The 18,265-nt window shown below is 40.3% G+C and overlaps 2 protein-coding genes across 2 annotated transcripts in view; one reads left to right on the top strand and one right to left on the bottom strand.

The window, feature by feature from the left end:
* Positions 1-5,006: 5,006 nt before the first annotated feature.
* On the bottom strand, positions 5,007-12,340 carry LOC139468070 (large ribosomal subunit protein uL16-like). The gene is made up of 5 exons (XM_071249778.1): positions 12,243-12,340; positions 10,020-10,078; positions 8,915-9,161; positions 5,643-5,805; positions 5,007-5,221 (listed from the first exon to the last, which is right to left on the bottom strand). The coding sequence occupies exons 1-5, from the start codon at positions 12,263-12,265 to the stop codon at positions 5,057-5,059; spliced, it is 657 nt and encodes a 218-aa protein (XP_071105879.1). The 5' UTR covers positions 12,266-12,340; the 3' UTR covers positions 5,007-5,056.
* A 149-nt stretch (positions 12,341-12,489) lies between these two features.
* Positions 12,490-18,265, top strand: part of LOC139468069 (sorting nexin-29-like) — a 30,982-nt gene continuing 25,206 nt past the window's right edge. The window contains exons 1-4 of the mRNA XM_071249777.1: positions 12,490-12,630; positions 16,323-16,387; positions 16,920-16,972; positions 17,895-17,975. Of these exons, the coding sequence (XP_071105878.1) occupies positions 12,624-12,630; positions 16,323-16,387; positions 16,920-16,972; positions 17,895-17,975 (206 nt within the window). The 5' untranslated portion in view covers positions 12,490-12,623. The remainder of the gene's footprint in view (positions 12,631-16,322; positions 16,388-16,919; positions 16,973-17,894; positions 17,976-18,265) is intronic.

Here is an 18,265-nt window from a genome sequence, read left to right as displayed (position 1 = left end):
TCTAAACCATGATCCGATCTAATTATCGTAACGTCGTTCAGGTTCGTAAAAACGCAAAACACGTGTATGAGGTGTTTCGGAAAAAAGCTTTGAGATACTCTGACGTAATTATCATGAGGTCGGGTATAACTCATGTGTTCCCTGTGTTCGCATAGGACATAGTTCTTTAATGACGAACGATCGCGTAGTATTGAACTAATACGAACTTGTTCAACTACATCTCTTAAATAAAGCGACAAACCACTTCCACATCCGATAGATTCCGACAATGTCTTGATCATGTGTTTATGAATCACTATCAAATAGTAATGACACCATGTGTTCGCGAAAAGGTGAGCGTATCCTGCCCCACCGATGGCACCCGTCACAAACACATGCAAAGGCAAGTCAACATAGGGAGAGCGAAACATCCCAGTCCGGGTCAGTGGAGTTCTACAAGTACTGACGCACACTTATACAGCCTTTCGAGGTAGATGTAGCAGGCCGGGTATATTTGTTTTCGCCTTGTTGAAGCTATCAATCACCACCGCAGTGATTGTGTAGGCTATAACAGGAAGAACGATCGACACTGCACACACGAGCCTTCAAGTAAATCCACTCCATCCTAACCAACCGGTTGGTGAGCAAAAAAAATCGGGTCACCGATAAACGGCCGCGCCTTATGACTTCTCATATGTTGAAGACGTATTCTATAGACGAATCTCTTCCTTCCATTGGGTATTCAAGATTTATGCTTGTATATACACAATACAACACGTGATCAGGCGGATGCTGCATTGGTCCTCCATCATTTGGGCTGGCTGACCGCTGTCAGTTGTTGAACCAGTACAAGTGGTCCAAACTTCTCATATGTTGAAGACGTACTCTACAGACGAATCTCTTCCTTCCATTGGGTATTCAAGTCTAGGAACCCGAACTGTAAGGACGACAAGATGATATAAATTCAAAGATTTATGCTTGTATATACACAATACAACACGTGATCGGGCGGATGCTGCATTGGTCCTCCATCATCTGGGCTGGCGGACCGCTGTCAGTTGTTGAACCAGTACAAGTGGTCCAAACAGATGTAAACCCTAGGCGTCCGAGACGGAGATGTCTTTCGGATAGTGCAGGGCAAACACTATCGAACTTTTAAAAAACAGCCTTCAATTTTCGCTGATAAGGTGTAGTTGCTGCGAAGAGGCATCGTTGATGTCACTGCCCTTGTCACATGCGGGTTAGAGCCCACTGGGGGTGGTAGACCTGCGGAGGTGTAAGCTTGCAGGATGACTGATCGGAGCCATAATGACACTGTGGTCCTGGAAACCGTCGTCGCAGCTGTTGAGAAAGGTATAAACAATCTTCTACGTAATCGTCATAGTGGTTTAGATTCTTGAAGGTAGATCCTTAAGGATCCTTAAGGCTCTCACTGGGCCTCGAGGAGAGCGGGGGAACAGTGAATAATCTGTCTGGCTGCCCAAGTACTAGTAGTTGGTTCTTCGCAATGAAATGCATCTAAGGGATAAGTACACTTTCCCATGGCTTTGTCTTTCGAATCGGACCCTATCTTTATCTGCCAATTGTTCATAAGATTCCAAGGATAAGTGGTGTAGAACGGCGTTAAGATCTCAAACTGGACGCCGGAATCAAGACGTCTGATCGGCTAGACTGTACGACCTGATCAAGGCCTGAAGTTCCGCTACAGTGGAAATCTTTGAATCTTTGGTCGTGGTTTCTTTCCCGAATTCTTCTAAAGGAGGTTCTTGGATAGATATAAATGACTGACTTTGGCGGTTAGGTGAGCGTATACTGATCAGAATGTCCTCGTTTTCTTGTAATGCTCATGGTTGCGAGATCGATGTGGGTTCCACATTCTGTGAAGGGGATTGAATCGTGGTAATCAGTTCGTGCTGGAGCTTCTTCTTTCTCGAGCCTTGTTCATCAAGCACTGTAGTCAAAGCATTTGGTAGAGCTTGGAACATTCCCTTGGGGAAAAAGCAGAAGATTGAGTTCCGTGATCCCACGACGTAGATAAAGAAAGTCGCTCCTGGCTATCTCTAGATCTGTCTTCCGAGAACGGAAGTCCTCCGAGAGCGAACGTTGATCCCGCCGGTCTGTGCTGATCCTCCGAATGTCTTCCATCCTCTAGATAGAACGGTCGAGGTGGGATACGAATATCCCGATCTCGGCTGTCGTGAACTCTCCGATCCTCACACGATCGTGGAGGGGAACGTCCATCCCGCTCATTGTTGCATCTCCTCCTTCCCTCGAAGCTAACTTAACGGTAAGGGGAACTGGGATCTCTGGAATGATCCCCACGATCGTAGCTACGTCTGTCTTGGCGGTTATATGATACAGACGCGTGTTGGCTTTCCTGTGATTTTCATGAAACCCTATCCGATTCCTTCTTGTTTGTAGAAATCTTCTGTCCGATCTTCTGAAGTCGAGAGCACAACATCCGAAGTGATGTGAGGTGAAATAGGGTTTAACGTCGCGTCCATGATGACTGCCCTTATTTATACTCTTCAAAAAAAGAAACTTGACATAGATGTAAAACCACTTTTTGCCAAATATCTAAAATAATTACATTAAATGGGAACCAAATAAGTCAAACAGAAAGATGATGTGTCTATAATTCGCGAAAACACATGCAAAGCACATAAACGTAGCGTTTGGGGATCAATTGTACAGCTTCAACCAAACACAACAGCCTGTAATAAAAAACGTGCAGCACAGGATCCTGCATTTAGGCATGCAGCCCCCCCCTGGACTTTTTGCACGAAGACCTGTTCGACGTCATGTATTGACCCCACGTCATCTGGCGGACCGTGTGCTTTGGTGCCAACAGAGGGTTAGATGGGCACGTGCAAGGTGGAGAAATGTACTGTTTACTGACGTTTCCTACTCACACGTGCTGATGGGCGCGCACGTGTCTACAGACGTCGGGGTGAACGTTACGCCCCCAACTGTGTGCAGGTTGTCCCATTTGGCGGCGGGAGTGTCATGGTATGGGCCGGAATTCATCACGGTGGTAGGACGCCTCTCGTGCATGTGGCAGTTGCATTGACAGGTGTGCGTTACAGAGACTTAATCCTACAGCCTTACGTTCTTCCTCACGTCAACGTTCATGGCGGACAGTTCCAGCAGGACAACGCTCGACCGCATATTGCACCGGACTTCTTACAGCACAACAACATCACGCATTACCTTGGCCAGCCCGGTCACCAGATTTGTCCCCGATTGAGCATCTGTGGGACGGGTTGGATCGACGCGTTCGCAGAAGGAATCCACCGCCCCAAACACTTCCGGCGCTTCTTGATGCACTTCAGCATGAATGGCAGCACATCCAACAGCGTGTTATTGACAACTTGATTGCATCTATGGGTCGTCGGTGTCAAGAGGTGATTGATGCGCGTGGTGGGCACAACCGATACTGACATTTTCTGTACCCCTGGGACATTAACTGTATCGTGTGCGTGTGTCTAGGTGACACGATTGATGTTTTGAACATTGTGTACATTGATCTTCAAACAGTGTTTCAATTACGGTTTCTGTGTCCTATTTTGAAAAAATCGCATTATATTACATTTTGAAAGTAAGTGTCGTTTCTTTTTTTGAAGAGTATATATTGTGATGTGGATGCCAAGGTTTGTGGCTACTTGCAATAGTCCAGACTAATATCAATTTCATAGTGTTTGCCTACTGACATACAATGCCGCAGTTTAACAAATTCCACTCCTCACAGTAAATAGGACTCCGAGCCGACCAGTCCTTGTTTTACTTAAGTACCATCTTTTAACATCTTTTTTGTATGTGAACACTCTACCACCAGACTAGAGAAGCGGGTGCAACATCAGAAGATTAAGGTTCTTTCTGAAGAATGTGTCGCCAATAGACTATGGGTGGGTTATTATTGATGCGAGTATCAACACTGATCGAACGTTCGATTGATATTTAGGCAAGTCACGTAAGGTGTGGTGAAATGAGGTTCAACGCCACATTCAAGATTAGATTGTTGCACTTACATTGCGACGTGCACTCATGTGTTTGTGGCTGCTTGTACCCCTAGACCACAGAGGGGTCACTTATCCATTATAAGGGAGGAATCGTCATTCACAGAGGCCCAGGCTGAGAATTTCGGATGGACTGCTTTTAGTGCAGTCCTCTTCACTGATGAAGACCATGCTCCACTTGAGTAGATTCTGAAAGTCTGTCGCTATCCTGTCTATAACACTTGCTCACGTTTGTTTTTTTAAATCAGCCTTGGACAAATCTTTGTACCTAATACACCTGTTTAACGCTGCAATATTGCAGCTATGTGACAGGGGTCTATTAAAAACATCTTGACCAGACAATCTAGTGATTGACATGAGCATTGATATGTGCAATTGGGATACAAAAGTCAGCAAAGTCTGACCACCTGATCCAAGCATAGTTGTCTATCGCCAATTACACCTATGACGACAAACTGTTAATATTCCGAGTCTGTACGAGGCAATGATCCACCATGTTCTGGTACAAGGATATCAACCAAGTCACCCCAGACCAGCATTGGTTATTTGGGAGCAATTCTAACCTGGAATCCCTATAGGGGTAAGAGAGAGGAAGGCACTCGCTGTTGAAAGGATAAGCAATGATTCACACTGCCCTGTATGAGGATAATCAAGTATGGGCCAGGCAAAACAATTGGTTGAAAGCCTCAGCCATCCAGGCACCAGAGAATGACAGCATACAAACATGCACTCAACTGAAACAATTACCAGGACACCGCAAACAAGCCTGAAATCCTACTAGCCCTATGGATAACTTCATCACAATAAAACCTGCTATCACAGTCTTAAGTGGAAAAGCAGTATGTTCCAAGCGTCCCATTGGCCAAGAGGTTGAGGCTGTGGAGGCATTGATTTGGCTTTTTATCTCTACTACATTCACTTGACAAGCGTAGCTGCATTCCCTGTATACCTATATCTGTGTTTTCAATGCAATGCAATTGTGCTCTATAACATAAGACTAACAGTTCATAATTTATTTCTCCAGCTCTTTATTCATGACCATGTTCGTCCCAACAGTCTGTCTAGGACCTGAGGTTGGTCTGGTCCTTTCTCCACTTGTTGAGAGGGCCTCGGTTGGGTCTGTACTGAACACTGACACCGTCAGGAATCAGGCGTCCATCAGCGCACATATCCTCATAGCAGTCTCTTGGCCACTTGGTGAATCCCCACTTCTTGGAGAGCACAATCTGAAACACAGGAAATGAACCAATTAGTAAACTGAAAATGTCTTTAGTGATCAACTAAATGTTGAAACAGTCAATAATTCACAAGTTTGTCAACACGGTCAACATACAGCTGGAATACTAAAATTCAACGCCTTTTCAATGCTTTCAAGGCACTTTTAGATGGATTATTAGCCTTATTAAGTCAATGTTTTTTTCAATCCACCATACTATGCTAGCCGTAAGACTTAAAACAAGTTTTGTTTTCACAACCAACAAATATAACAAAATTTAAGTCTGCCATGAATTTATAAAAAAAAAAAGTGTGTCATATTTATAATTAAGAAGATCAATTGGTCTTTCAAACTACTCATCATGCTAATCATCATTATTGAAATTCTCACTACTACCAGAAGACAAAACAGCTGAGTGTAGAAAGACTGACCTTCTGTCTGCCAGGGTACTTGAACTTGGCTCTTCGGAGGGCCTCAATCACAGCAGACTCGTTCTGCTCTCTGGAACGGACCGACATGATCGGCTGTCCAATGTTTACACGGGCCACAGTCCCTTGAGGCTTACCCCAAGCACCACGCATACCGGTCTGAAGTCTGAAATAAAATCATTTCAATCATATTTTCACAAATAACATCTTCACAAATAACTGTCACAAGCATTCAAGAAAACATTATCAGCTAATCAGTCACATATGAAGCAATATAAGGATCACCAATATTCTTATTCAACAATATAAGTAAGATTGCTTGGTAAATATATAACGATAAAGTTGACTCAAAAGAGTATTGTTGCCTAAAAATGCTGAAATAAGAAATTGTTTTTAAACAACAAATGAAAGTATGACAAGTATTACATGCCACTCAAAAGAAGTCTAAGAACACCCAATTCTTTCAAATAACCATGATAACTGTAGTTTATCTGTCATGCCATGAAAGTGTCGTGTCCTTAACTTCTTTTGAGTAGCATATAAGCCCAAATTCAGTTCACCTTAAGTTGATTATATAAAAATGGCAATTCGTTCCTAATCTGTTAAACCCGGGGACCCATGACACCATCAGGTTGGGATTAACACCAGATTGGGGTAGTGTACTTGAATTCGGAGAATATCTTGTACACAATTAACTCAACCACTTTGCAAATTTTGTTTGGGAATTATATCATACGTTTTAGAGATAAGTGATATCATGGTCTTCACTGTAAGCTTAAGACATTTTGAAATAACATTCACCTCGAAATAAAAGAAATCACCAGGACAAAGTCATCGAAATCACCCGCAAGTCATGAATGATCAACTGGTTATATTGATTGTATAACTACCCCCATTTACAGTCAAAGTTTTGCCATAAAAACTCAGAAAAATAATTAAACAGTCACACTACAGGTAACTGCCCACACTGCAAACAACAAGAAACCCCAGAACACGCACTCATCCAATGCACACACTGCCTAACACATCGAACCGCATTACAAACCACCCTCAATCTAAACAAGGCTCTCACTCTAGAAGCAATACTAAACCCACAAAATAAACTAGAAAACTTCAAGGCCTTAGGCGTATTCTTAATCAAAACAGAACTAATAAAACGCATCTAAAAACACTATAATCTACAAAAATCAAAATTACATAAACACACAAACATCCACCATACCCAGCTCCCTTAGTTCTCCTCCCCAACCCCATCGGCATCTATTCCAAATCTCAAAATTCCCAAATTCTATATAAGCAACCCCTAAAGCACCCTCTTGGGTTACACAGACCACTTTCGCCCCTTTCGGAAACACATTAAATGGCCTGGCCGGGCCCGTGTGCGAAATACGCATCAGTCGGAAAGCGCACATTAAATCTCCAAAGTAAGTAAGTATTAAACAGTCATTATGCTCCAGTTCCCACTAGACCTATCTGTGTGTGAAGTTTGGCGAAGAAATATTGTATGGTTTCAAAGATCTGCTCAAGAAACAACATCTTGCACAGACTGATGCACACAAAGACACCAAAGGTGCACAGTATTACCGGTATATCGGTAAAATGAGATTTGTCATATCCACAATACATATCACAATATCATTTTTAATGTGCAGTATATCAGGTGATTTTAAATAGGGATTTTTATCATGTGCTAAATGTTATGCGCTTGCCAAATACCTTAAAAATGTTTCCGTAAATCCAAAATGCAAGTTCACGAATATACAGGTTAATTTCTTTTGTGCATGCGCATCCTACACTTCCGTCATCAACACCGTGGGCAATGAGAAGGCAGCTTTCTCGTGCTTTATGGCACTAATTTCAAATTGGCGACTACGCTTTGAAACATATTTTGACAAATTCTTGATTACAAATTTGAAACCTGAACAAAAGAACATTCTGGAAAGGCTAATGGATGTAGATTGTATGGACTCTAAACCCGTAAATATCGTTCAGAGTTAAAGTTTTCGAGTTTGCATGATTAGAAATCACATTCTCACTGTCACTTTCATAATCTGGTAAGCGATGCTCTGATTGGTCGGATGAAGGGTTGTTCTGACGTGACCTCTAATGGGATGACCTCAGATCTTTGTTTAGCGGTAGTGAGAACTGAGGTCTGATTTTAATGAGATTGCGTACCCACTGATATTTATCAAATTGTGGTTATCCCAGAAGTGAGTGAGAAAGAACTACATAATCTTTTACTTTCTATCTCTAAAATATAAAACTGTTCATGTGTTATACCTTTTATGCCAACTGCCTCCATATACATTCCAAATTCACATTTCCTATTTTTTCTAGCATTCTAATTTAGAATATTCTAACATAAAAAATACATTTACTGGTAATATAATTTTTTTTTTGTAAATTGTCAAATCAGTATGGCTAACTGCAACACAGGAGTTAGGTACACAGCCTATTCAAATGAAATTTAACATGACATCAACAATTTTCAAAATCAAAACTAAAAATAAGACAATTGATTTAGCAAAAGGGAAGTCACAACAAAAAAAAAAGACAAGACCAATGACCGCACCTTAACTTTCATGACCATCAAGATTGGCCAAGGTGAGGTAAAACGGGGTTTAACGTCACGTCCAAGATTATTGCACTTATATAGCGACGTGCATGCACGTGTATGGCTGCTTGTACTAGTCAGGACTGATGTCGATTTATAGTGCTAGTGCCCTGAGATACGCCGCAGTTTAACATGAATACCCCACTCAGACACAGTATACTGACTCCGAGCAGACCAGTCCTTGTTTTACCCCCTTAATGCCGAACGCCAGACAGGGTAACAACAAGTACCATCTTTTAAAGTCTTTTGGTATTGACGCGGCTGGGGATCGAACCCCGGACCTTCCGCTCTCCGGGCGGAAGCTCTACCATTATACTTTGTTACACAGTGATTTTTGCTTGGTAATATGATCTCTGTTATCTGTCTCAAGATACACCACCCCAAGGCCCCTCTGCATAAGGACCAGCACTGAACCTGTTAATGGAATGTTATTTTGTAACTTGAAACTCCACAATCTCTGCTCAGATCCGAGCACATTCTGACCACTGGTGGATATAGTAATTAGACCACGGAGGTGGTCTCAAGATTGGCTAAAATGTCAATGAAAGTGCAATGGTTGACTGGCTACACACTCGTACTCGTGTGGTGAATCGAACCCAGGCCTTCACTGTAAAATGCTTTAACCTCTAAGCTACCCGACTGCCATAAAGCTATGACTCACCGATCAGCACCGGCACAGGACAACATCTTGTTGATCCTGATGACGTGGAAGGGATGTAAGCGCACACGTAAGTGGAAGGAATCCTTGCCGCAGACCTTCACCAGGTACTTGTTGGCGCAGATACGTCCAGCCTCCAGAGCTTCCGATGACAGCTGTTCATACTCATCGGAGATCAAGTGGATGCAGAGAGGGAACTCATCAACACGAGCCTTCTTTCTGCCCAAATCAAAGATTCGGATCTTTGGATCTGAAAGATAGAGGTTGATCAATTATTTGTTGTATGATAAAAGCAGTGACATTCTAATTTGTCAACTTAATCTTTGGGTTGTCTGTTGATACAACTGATACAGTGTGTTACTGACACAAAGTTTATGTCCTTATACATCCAGTTAAATAATGTATGTAAGTAAATAATCCAGCCTGGACCAGACAATCCAGTGATTGAGATCATGATCATTGCTCTACACAATTGGGATACAATGGCATGCCATCAACCAGGTCACAATGTCGGACAACCCAAAGCATTTGGTCTTCATTTAAGATTTGCATAGGTTGCTGGAGACCAATTATAACTTCCCACAGGATTGTAATACCGCTACCATAGGTAGAAGGCAACATTTTTAGTCCACTAGTCCTTATAACATGTATAATGATAACATAACAAAACCCTTAAGAAATGGCAAATTTCTACCAGCCCTTATGATACTTTAGCTATTGGGCAGTTTGGCAAGGACTATAGGACTAGTGCCAATTTCTAACACGGCATACCAATGTGGGAAATCAAACAAGCCAGCATTGTATGCTTAACCACTGGGTTGGATATTAAATGTTAATTGGTAGGGGTTTAGTGTTCAAGTTCAGCATTGAAAGTTAAAGGTTCTATCCAGAGGAAACCAATGGTTACTAGCACACCAGTATTTATCTGATCCGAAAAGTGCAAAACTGGGCTATGGTGTCTGCAGCCAATAACCAAGTGTCTCTTGTAGCGACAGCAAACTTGTGGTATCATTGAATAGTTATGAACAATGGGAATAAATAATTTTTTTATGAGACATTGGACCATTTGGCATGCCTTCTAAATTCTAATCCAAAATGTTTTCCTTACCTGGGACACCACGGCAAAACCGTGACTTGGGATACGGCTTGTTTTTACAGTAGCGGTAGCTGAAACATGAATTCACTTGTTGAAAGCATCATTTATCAAACACCTGCCTTTCCAAGTCTTGTAGGATACCTCTCAAAAATAGAAAATAAAGCTTTGTCATGGTAATCATGGTAATGCCATTTGAAAGGATCAAATCTTGTATAGAGACAAAATCACAGAAATTTCTAGGAAAAGAAATACAAAGAAAAGTGAGTGAGTATGGTTTTATGCCGCTTTTAGCAATATTCCAGCAATATCACGGTGGGGACACCAGAAATGGGCTTCACACATTGTACCCATGTGGGAAATTGAATCCGGGCCTTCGGCATGACCAGCAAACGCTTTAACCACTAGGGTACCCCATCACCCCTACAAAGGACAGAACACTAACCTATGTTTACGGCTAAATACCGACACAGCTTTATCATACGTGAGATAGATATTGATGTGTTAATTAAACAAAATTTAACAGTATCTTCCTGTAGAATATTGCTTGATTAAGTATTATAACTGTTATGTGGCAATAGAGATTGTTTAAGTTTGTCAGTGAAAATCACAATCTCTACTGCCACATTGCACAAAGCATATTGTTTCACATCAGTATTGTGGTCAATCAATAGTATTGCACACCACTAACATGTCTGTTCATTACAAATAAGTATGTCCACAAGTGTTTGTCTTTCACATAGGCAGGGACGCAATTTAACCTGAAACTAAGGACACAAAAGCAAAAATTCTAATAGCCCTCATGACACATTTAACATTTTTAACACTATTGACTGGAGCCTGTTAGCATCCTTGATCGTTGATAGGCAAGCCTCTGAAGGTGCTATCTGGTCTACAGGTGTGGGTACGTTGGCAGGTGTGGATTGCAAATGTCCCTTATGATATAACCACCAATCACTTGCACTGATGAGTACTCCAAGTAACGACCAATTTGGACGCATTTGCAACCCATATTGCCATTTTGAGACCTGCATTTCTTGCTTGGTTGCCAGTTGGCTCCCATTAACAAAATTACATTGGCGACTAAAATATTTCACATATTGAAAGAAACTGGAGTAAAACATTGCTTGCCTGTATCGGCAGAGTGTAGTTTTAACACCCTGCAGCGACACTGATGCCCTTCTTGCTTCTGATGCTATTATCTGTCATGCTACAATCTATGTATTTCTGGTCATGTGTACATTTCTCAGTTTAATTTCACAATGGTGGCATGTTCAAATGTTTCAACCATCTCAAAACCAAACTGTCCATCACAGAATTATGACATGAATGCCAACTATGGCTAATACTGCCAGCAGTTCTAAAAGGTGTTTATTACATGATGTGGGTGGGCAGAGTGGAATGAGAGGCCTTGGGATTTGAGGCGACCAAGATTACTTCATCTGCTATGAATGTGTCTGATAGTAATAACTGAATGCATAAAACAAACATTGGAATGAAGCAAAAAGACAGCAAAAGTATTGTTTCAGGTAATTGGCTTAGCAAATTCCAGTGATCACGGTGATGGTCTTTCGACAAGGGTAACTGACTTTCAGCAAGTTTTCAATGTTTGTTGTTCAGACACATTAGAACAATTGGAATGTTTTCAATCTTGCCGATCTTAACTTCTTTGAAAGGCATTAAGAAATGGGAGAATTGGAGGACTAAGTGGGAATAAGATATATGGATGAACAACTTCGCTATTACAATTAGGAGTTAAGTTTTAGTATAGGTTCTATCAGAGTTATCAATAACGTCACTCCTAAATTGTAATAACGGAGTTGTTCATCCACATATTCTTTTCTTACTTGTCTTATCTAATTTCTAAAATAAAAAGATCTTTGTAAGCCTAAATCAATGTGGCTCCTTAACGTTTGAAATGGCACCAAGAGAAATATTGTCATGAGCCAAGTGGCTCCCAGGAAAAGATCTAAGCTTTTAGTGCTATTGATTACGTGTAATGTTTATACTGAATTATGCCGAATCACCATGATAGTAACTTTTTTTAAAGAACAGTTCAGAATATTCCAAGAACACTATCATCGATCTAGCGGTAATATTTTGACTGTTGGATAGGCTATAGTGCTCGCATATAAATTTCTTCTTTATCCATACTTTTGACTGACAAACAACAAATTCAGAAAGCAATGCAATATATACACTTGGAAAGAGTTCACGGCATGTTATCTATACACGTACCAACGGGCTGGTCGCCGCCCCATCTTTAATCTGAAAATTCAAGAAAGCCATAATAAGGATAGACATAATGAAACGTTAGTATCAAATTACAATGTCTTAACTTCGTATTTCTGAAATATGTTTAATCAAATGTTTACAATTACTCAGATGTTGATTGATTTAAAATCACAACAATTTCATAGAGAACCAACATGTCAGCCTACCTTCTAAGGGAAAGAACTCTATTATACCGGAAGCTCGAGTCATGTGATCTCCGAGCACCTGCCAAAGTCGGAGGTTCCCGAGTTGTTTTTGAGGAGTAGAATGAGGGAGTAAACACAGCGATTGAAAGATAAATATGACACGAGCTGTCACTCGGGCAGCTGTTTGGTTCGAAAGATCATGAATGGTACGTAAAACGTCAGTCGCATAATGTATTTAGACGTAAGATCAATCCTGAAACTAATGCGATCAGTAAACGTATGATCAATTTGCAGATAACCTAAGCAATTAAAGAGAGTAGAATCATATGAGATCATTCTGTGTACGTCTTTTGCTAGTGAATAGCTCTCTACAGATATCTGGCTTATCATTTATCATGTATATTTCATATTTTGTATACATCTTAATAAACAAAATAGACATTTAACTTCGGCCACTTGTTTGCGAACAGGAAATTACAGGGCTTCCGATATATTCGTTCCTATTTATATGAGTTTATGCATCGTTTTAACAGTCGTAAACTAGCATGCAAATGAAAACTAATGAAATCTATATATTTCTTCGACAGAAAAAACAAACTTGATTGTCATACAGTGTAGTTCAAAGTGTTGTCTAGCTAATATAATGCTAAGATCAAACCTGTAGATCCCTGTAGAACCAACAAGTATTGCTAATCACATGATTAATAGGTTATCACAATATCTGACAAGCTTGTTGAATCTTACTGTCAGTTAGTATTGTTATCAGTCTGTGCCAGTTACACTAACCTAGAGACTTAATCAATTTCATTCATTGTCTATGCTATGTACTCTTGTATTGTTCATATATTCTTAATATAAAGAGTTATTTCCATATTGTTCTGTAGACCTTTGTACAATGTGCACCACGGCTTATTGGCACAGATAGTATTTGATAATTTGTTAACTGGCTTACTTGACACAGAAGGTTAACAAAAGAACTACATAAATATGTGCAGTGTTATATTGATGTTTACAACAGACAATTGATCCTGTGGAGTTTGGAAATATTTACGGGCACTAAACAGATTAATTCCTGTTTGAGATGTTAAAGGTTAATCTGACAGCATTAGTGGTTCATCAGGGCTCCAGATAAATATTTTAGCCTTTGAGTATTTACTCACACGCTATCATTCACTTTGGGTATTTGATCGTTTTCTTTTTTATACCTCTTTGGATGCGGTATATGAATTGGATATTTTTACACCACTGAGTAGACATTGATTTGAAAAGAATTCTGCTTGAAATGCTGTCTCAGGTGACTTCTAATTTGTATCTGTTTGTGTGCTGCCCCCAAGTGCACAACATGTCCCATAAACACACAACTGTGATATATGTCTAATTGACAATAAGTGAGATGTCACATCTTTTTTACAACTATTCACTGCAGTGGAATTCATGTACGTGTAATGCCTGCATTTGGTACATTGTTAGAGATTAAGTGTTCATATTTTAATCCAGGAACCTCCAATTCTTTCTTTGATATTATATGGCATGGACTTCTTAATGTTCATTCTTAATGTCGGGGGCACAAGTGGCCTAGTCGTCTATGGCACAACAATTTTATGTGCAGAGTTGCATCCCTTGGGCACTCCAGAAACCTATGTCTATTATGTGTCTAGGTTGGCAGCACCATACCCATGCTCATGTGTTTTTCCAAAGTGGTATAAACATCAGAGATCTGCAACACTACAGGTTTTTCCACCCACATTGAGCTGAAATGCCATGATGTAACTGAAATACTGCTCAACATGTTTCAAAGCTTTGTTAAACCCAACTCACTCATGATTAATTTCAAATTCTGCATTACACTACATAGCAGTTTTCAAAATAAAGGGAAGTTCATGGATCTTTGCTCCTATATTATTAGCAGAAGTCAATATTCCACTGCACAAGATGTCCTGTGATTCTAACTGTTGGTTTTCACATGACACAGGACACGCTATCCTTACAAATGTCCAGTTTCCACCCTTGCCAAACTAGGCTGGTATTATGGAGTTACATTTTGGCTGGACTAACGAGTCTATGCATTGTCCAATCAAATTCGCGCAACGAAATCGTAAACTTTCGTGCAGATTTAGTTCGATTGCAGGAATTGCAAATCATGTTGACCGCCAACTTGTTGTCAACAGATATTTTCTAAATCTTTTCATGTTTTTATCAAAGTGCTCACATGATTTGATGCATTTCGCGATGTAAGACTAGTTTTATCACAATATAGATCTTGATTATCAATCAGATTGTCCTGACTGGGAGCTGCCATTTTGTTTGAAGCAAATGCACGTGATATGAGAGGTGGAGTCTGATTGGTCCATACGAGAGGCTTAGAAGGGACATCACTGGTAATAGCCACTGGTGGCGTTACGATCGAGCCCAGGAATTCCAGCCTAGTTCGGCAAGGGTGGAAACTGGACTTTGAAAGTCAGTTAACTCTCTTGCCTCGGGAAGAAGTTAGGAACATTGAATCTAGGGAATCCTGAATTTGAAGTTTTGCACTTTGTCTAAGACAAGCAGAGAGCAACATAAGACCATAGGCTCTGCTGCCCAGCAATTTTAAGTGGCATTGTCTTAAAAGACATTTTGAGTGACTGGTTCCAATCCATTAGTGAAGTTAGATTGTTGCAGAAACTTAATCCAATAATTACAAACACAGTCATGATCTTGGAGTCGAGTTAGGTGTTTGAGCAGACTTGTTATCATGTATTGTTAATCAAGGAATCACAAATGACTATCATGAATTGCATAATACTGTGGTTCCATGGATGATTAGTTTCCAGCTGTAGTAGATTATGTAATGTGACAGTTGACAAATCTCGTTTTTCCTGTTAATGGTATTGATTTTGTTTATCCTGACACATGTTTGAGGCAAGGATGTGTATTAACCAGGAGGCTGTTTCCTTCGTGGTTGTAATGCCAGAGACAATATAATGGATTATATGGACTCTGGTAACGCCAAGAGGCTTTTGTGAAAGGCTCATTTTATCTTTGTCTTTCACCCTCAGGAACATAAGGCCACAAACAGATAGTTATTAGATTTTAGAAATGAGAGGTGGGGCATATAAATATTTTATGTTTATATATATATTATATATCTACAGTTAATGTACACAGATGCTAAAGATTAGGTTGGGACAATGGTGGCAAAGTCGTCTAAGCCATTGCAATTTGCTATGGAGAGATGCATCCCTTGGACGCACCAAAAACCTATGATTGTGGGTTCAAATCCCTGGTCTTCCCCAATTATGTTTCTAGGTTTGTCGGGACCATACAGTGATACCAATGCTTGTGGGTTTTACCAAAGTGGTAAATGTCCAGGGCCCCGTTCCTTTAAGCGATCTTAGCGCTATGATGATCGTAAACCTATGTTACAGTATGGGACTTACGATCACCTTAGCTCTAAGATAGCTTTGAGGAATGGGGCCCAGGACCTGCATGACTTCAGGCTTTCCTCACACATCAAGCTGACACACTGTGATGTAACTGAAAAACTGTTCAAAGCTGTGTTAAACCCAACTAAAAATCAATAATGAGTTTATCATGGCCTTCTGCTAAGGGGTATTGTATAACCTCATACATGGCCTACCTCATTTTGGTTGTGGAAAACATTACTGTAGTCTGTTAAAATATGTTATTTTGCTGAAAATTAGGATTCCAGGAACAGATGGAACCTACCATATAACTGATGTTCCTTCCCTGTGTCAAAGATGCATAATCGCTAACATGAGACAGTGTGGGGCTTGTTCTTGGTGTTCCCAGCAGTTATATTTAAGCAATGCAAGGTGTGGCAGGGTGTGTTTTAACAGATCAACTAGCACCTAACTTATATTTACTTCAATAAAATGTTTTTGTTTTGATATTGCAGGTGATGATTGTCATTTCACTGAAAGACAGAATCTCCTTACTCGACTTCTTGATGCTGTTAAACAGGTCAGTTGTTTATTCCTTTGTATCATTTTGCATTCAGTTGGGCCCCACTGGGATTCCAGGTTAGAATAGGCCCCAGCTATGTGTGCTTGCTGTACAAGGTGACTAAATGAATCAGGTTGTCACAGTAGGTGACTTGGTGGATAGCAGGTCATCTTACCCTGACGGCATGGATCAAAGCTCGTGATATCAATCACTGGTTCATCTGGTCCTGATTGATTTTTTTCAAACCACTGTCATTAAGTTGGAATATATCAGTATGAGGCATTAAAAAACAAACACAGAAAAGCATTCTGTTGAGCCAAGAAATCATGAAATAATCATTTTATTTGCCTCTTAAGCATATGTTGATTTGGTACATTCAAAATTTGCTGAAGCAGACCAGGTGATCAGGCTTGGCTTGAATATTGCTAACAATGACATAACATGCACACACCTTGTTCTCCATCCTCACTCTGCAAGTGTCAGTCAGCCATTGTTTCAAAAATGCTTCCATACGTTGAAGGTTTACCTCAATGGTTTCCTGTAATTACAGTGTCAGGTGAGATTTGGCGGACGATCAGAGCTTGCCACCGATGCAGACAGCAGGTAAATATGATAACTACATTGGAAGTGCAGTCAGTAGATAAATGCAACTGACAGGATCCATAGGCTGTCCTGACCCCCAAATCCTCCCCTCCCCACACCCCTTTTGAAACCTAAGGCCAAAAAACATAGTCTTGGTCCTCAGACGCCATCACAAAGTCTGCCGCATGTTTTTTTAATTTTCATTTAAAAAAAAGAAAATCCTTACATATTCCAGTAAAATGTGAAATAACAAATAAGTATAGTTTTTCAAACTGTAGATTATGATTATCACTGTAGCTAATAGGTCAAAACTTTCTACAAAATCATGAAAAAAGAATCTTAATTGTTTATGCAGTTTTTTAGTGGTTCAATTTCCCTAACACAGTGTCTGAATTTAATTGGAGTCTTTCAAGACTGTTTGCCAATTTACACATTGTATCCTTTTTTGTCAACAACGAAGTGCAAGAAAATAATGGTGATAAACAGTAACGTATATTCATGATGATTATTACTTATAACTTAATAAGAATAATACTCACAGGTTAACACTGACAAAATATGTTATACCTACAGTATTTAGTCTTTGAACTGACATCTTGACACATTTGTTTTTAAACAGGGTTAACATTAGAGTGGCTGTTGTACATTACCCATTCCGATCACTTCTCTGTGTTACTTATTCTTTATGAAGTATTGTTAAGTGGTACATTAAGTGAAAACAGTGTAGACATAAATTCACTTTTTAAAGACTAGCCAATGGACTGGTGTAAACCTTGTTTAACTGGTCCTCAAGAGTTTGTAGCAAGTCCTGCTTGAACAAAAAAAACAATGTTTATAATGTTTACATTTTCTGTCGTTCTGCTAGCCCTTTGACAAGCCACAGGGCTAGTGTTAAGTCTATACTGTGTATTAGCAGTGGTGTAAATGTGTTCCCGGTGTGCAGGGTGTCCTGTCTGTGTGCAGCGTGGGAGGCGGCACTACAACATGGCATGCGCAAGAACAACAAGGCTCTCTCTGCCATCAAGTAAGTGCAGTGTGTACTGGTATAACTCCTCACGGGAGATATCTTGTTTTGTGGGTTTGTTTGTTGTTTAATGCTGCAATCAGCAGTATGCCAGCTATATGACGGCGGACTGAAAATAATCAAATGTGGGCTGGACAATCCAGTGATTGATATCAAGAGCACGGACCCACCAATTGGTATACAATGACATGCATCAACCAAGTCAGTGAGCCTGACCACCTGATCCCGGTAGTCGCCTTTTACGACAAGCATAGTCACCTTTTATGACAAGCATGGGTTGCTAAAGACCT

The sequence above is a fragment of the Haliotis cracherodii genome, unplaced genomic scaffold (genome assembly GCF_022045235.1).
Source record: "Haliotis cracherodii isolate W230 unplaced genomic scaffold, xgHalCrac1.p SCAF_2, whole genome shotgun sequence".
In the NCBI taxonomy this organism is placed as follows: domain Eukaryota; kingdom Metazoa; phylum Mollusca; class Gastropoda; order Lepetellida; family Haliotidae; genus Haliotis; species Haliotis cracherodii.
The sequence above is the reverse complement of the archived record's forward strand: the minus strand, read 5'-3'. Positions and strand labels throughout refer to the sequence as shown.

What these genes read in the sequence shown, in the direction of transcription:
- LOC139468070 (XM_071249778.1), bottom strand. Translation starts at nt 12,265, where the DNA reads ATGGGGCGGCGACCAGCCCGTTG. An exon ending in GGGCGGCGACCAGCCCGTTG is followed by an intron (nt 10,079 to 12,242) that starts GTACGTGTATAG and finishes TTCATGTTTCAG; the next exon opens with CTACCGCTACTGTAAAAACA. An exon ending in AGTACCCTGGCAGACAGAAG is followed by an intron (nt 5,222 to 5,642) that starts GTCAGTCTTTCT and finishes CCTGTGTTTCAG; the next exon opens with ATTGTGCTCTCCAAGAAGTG.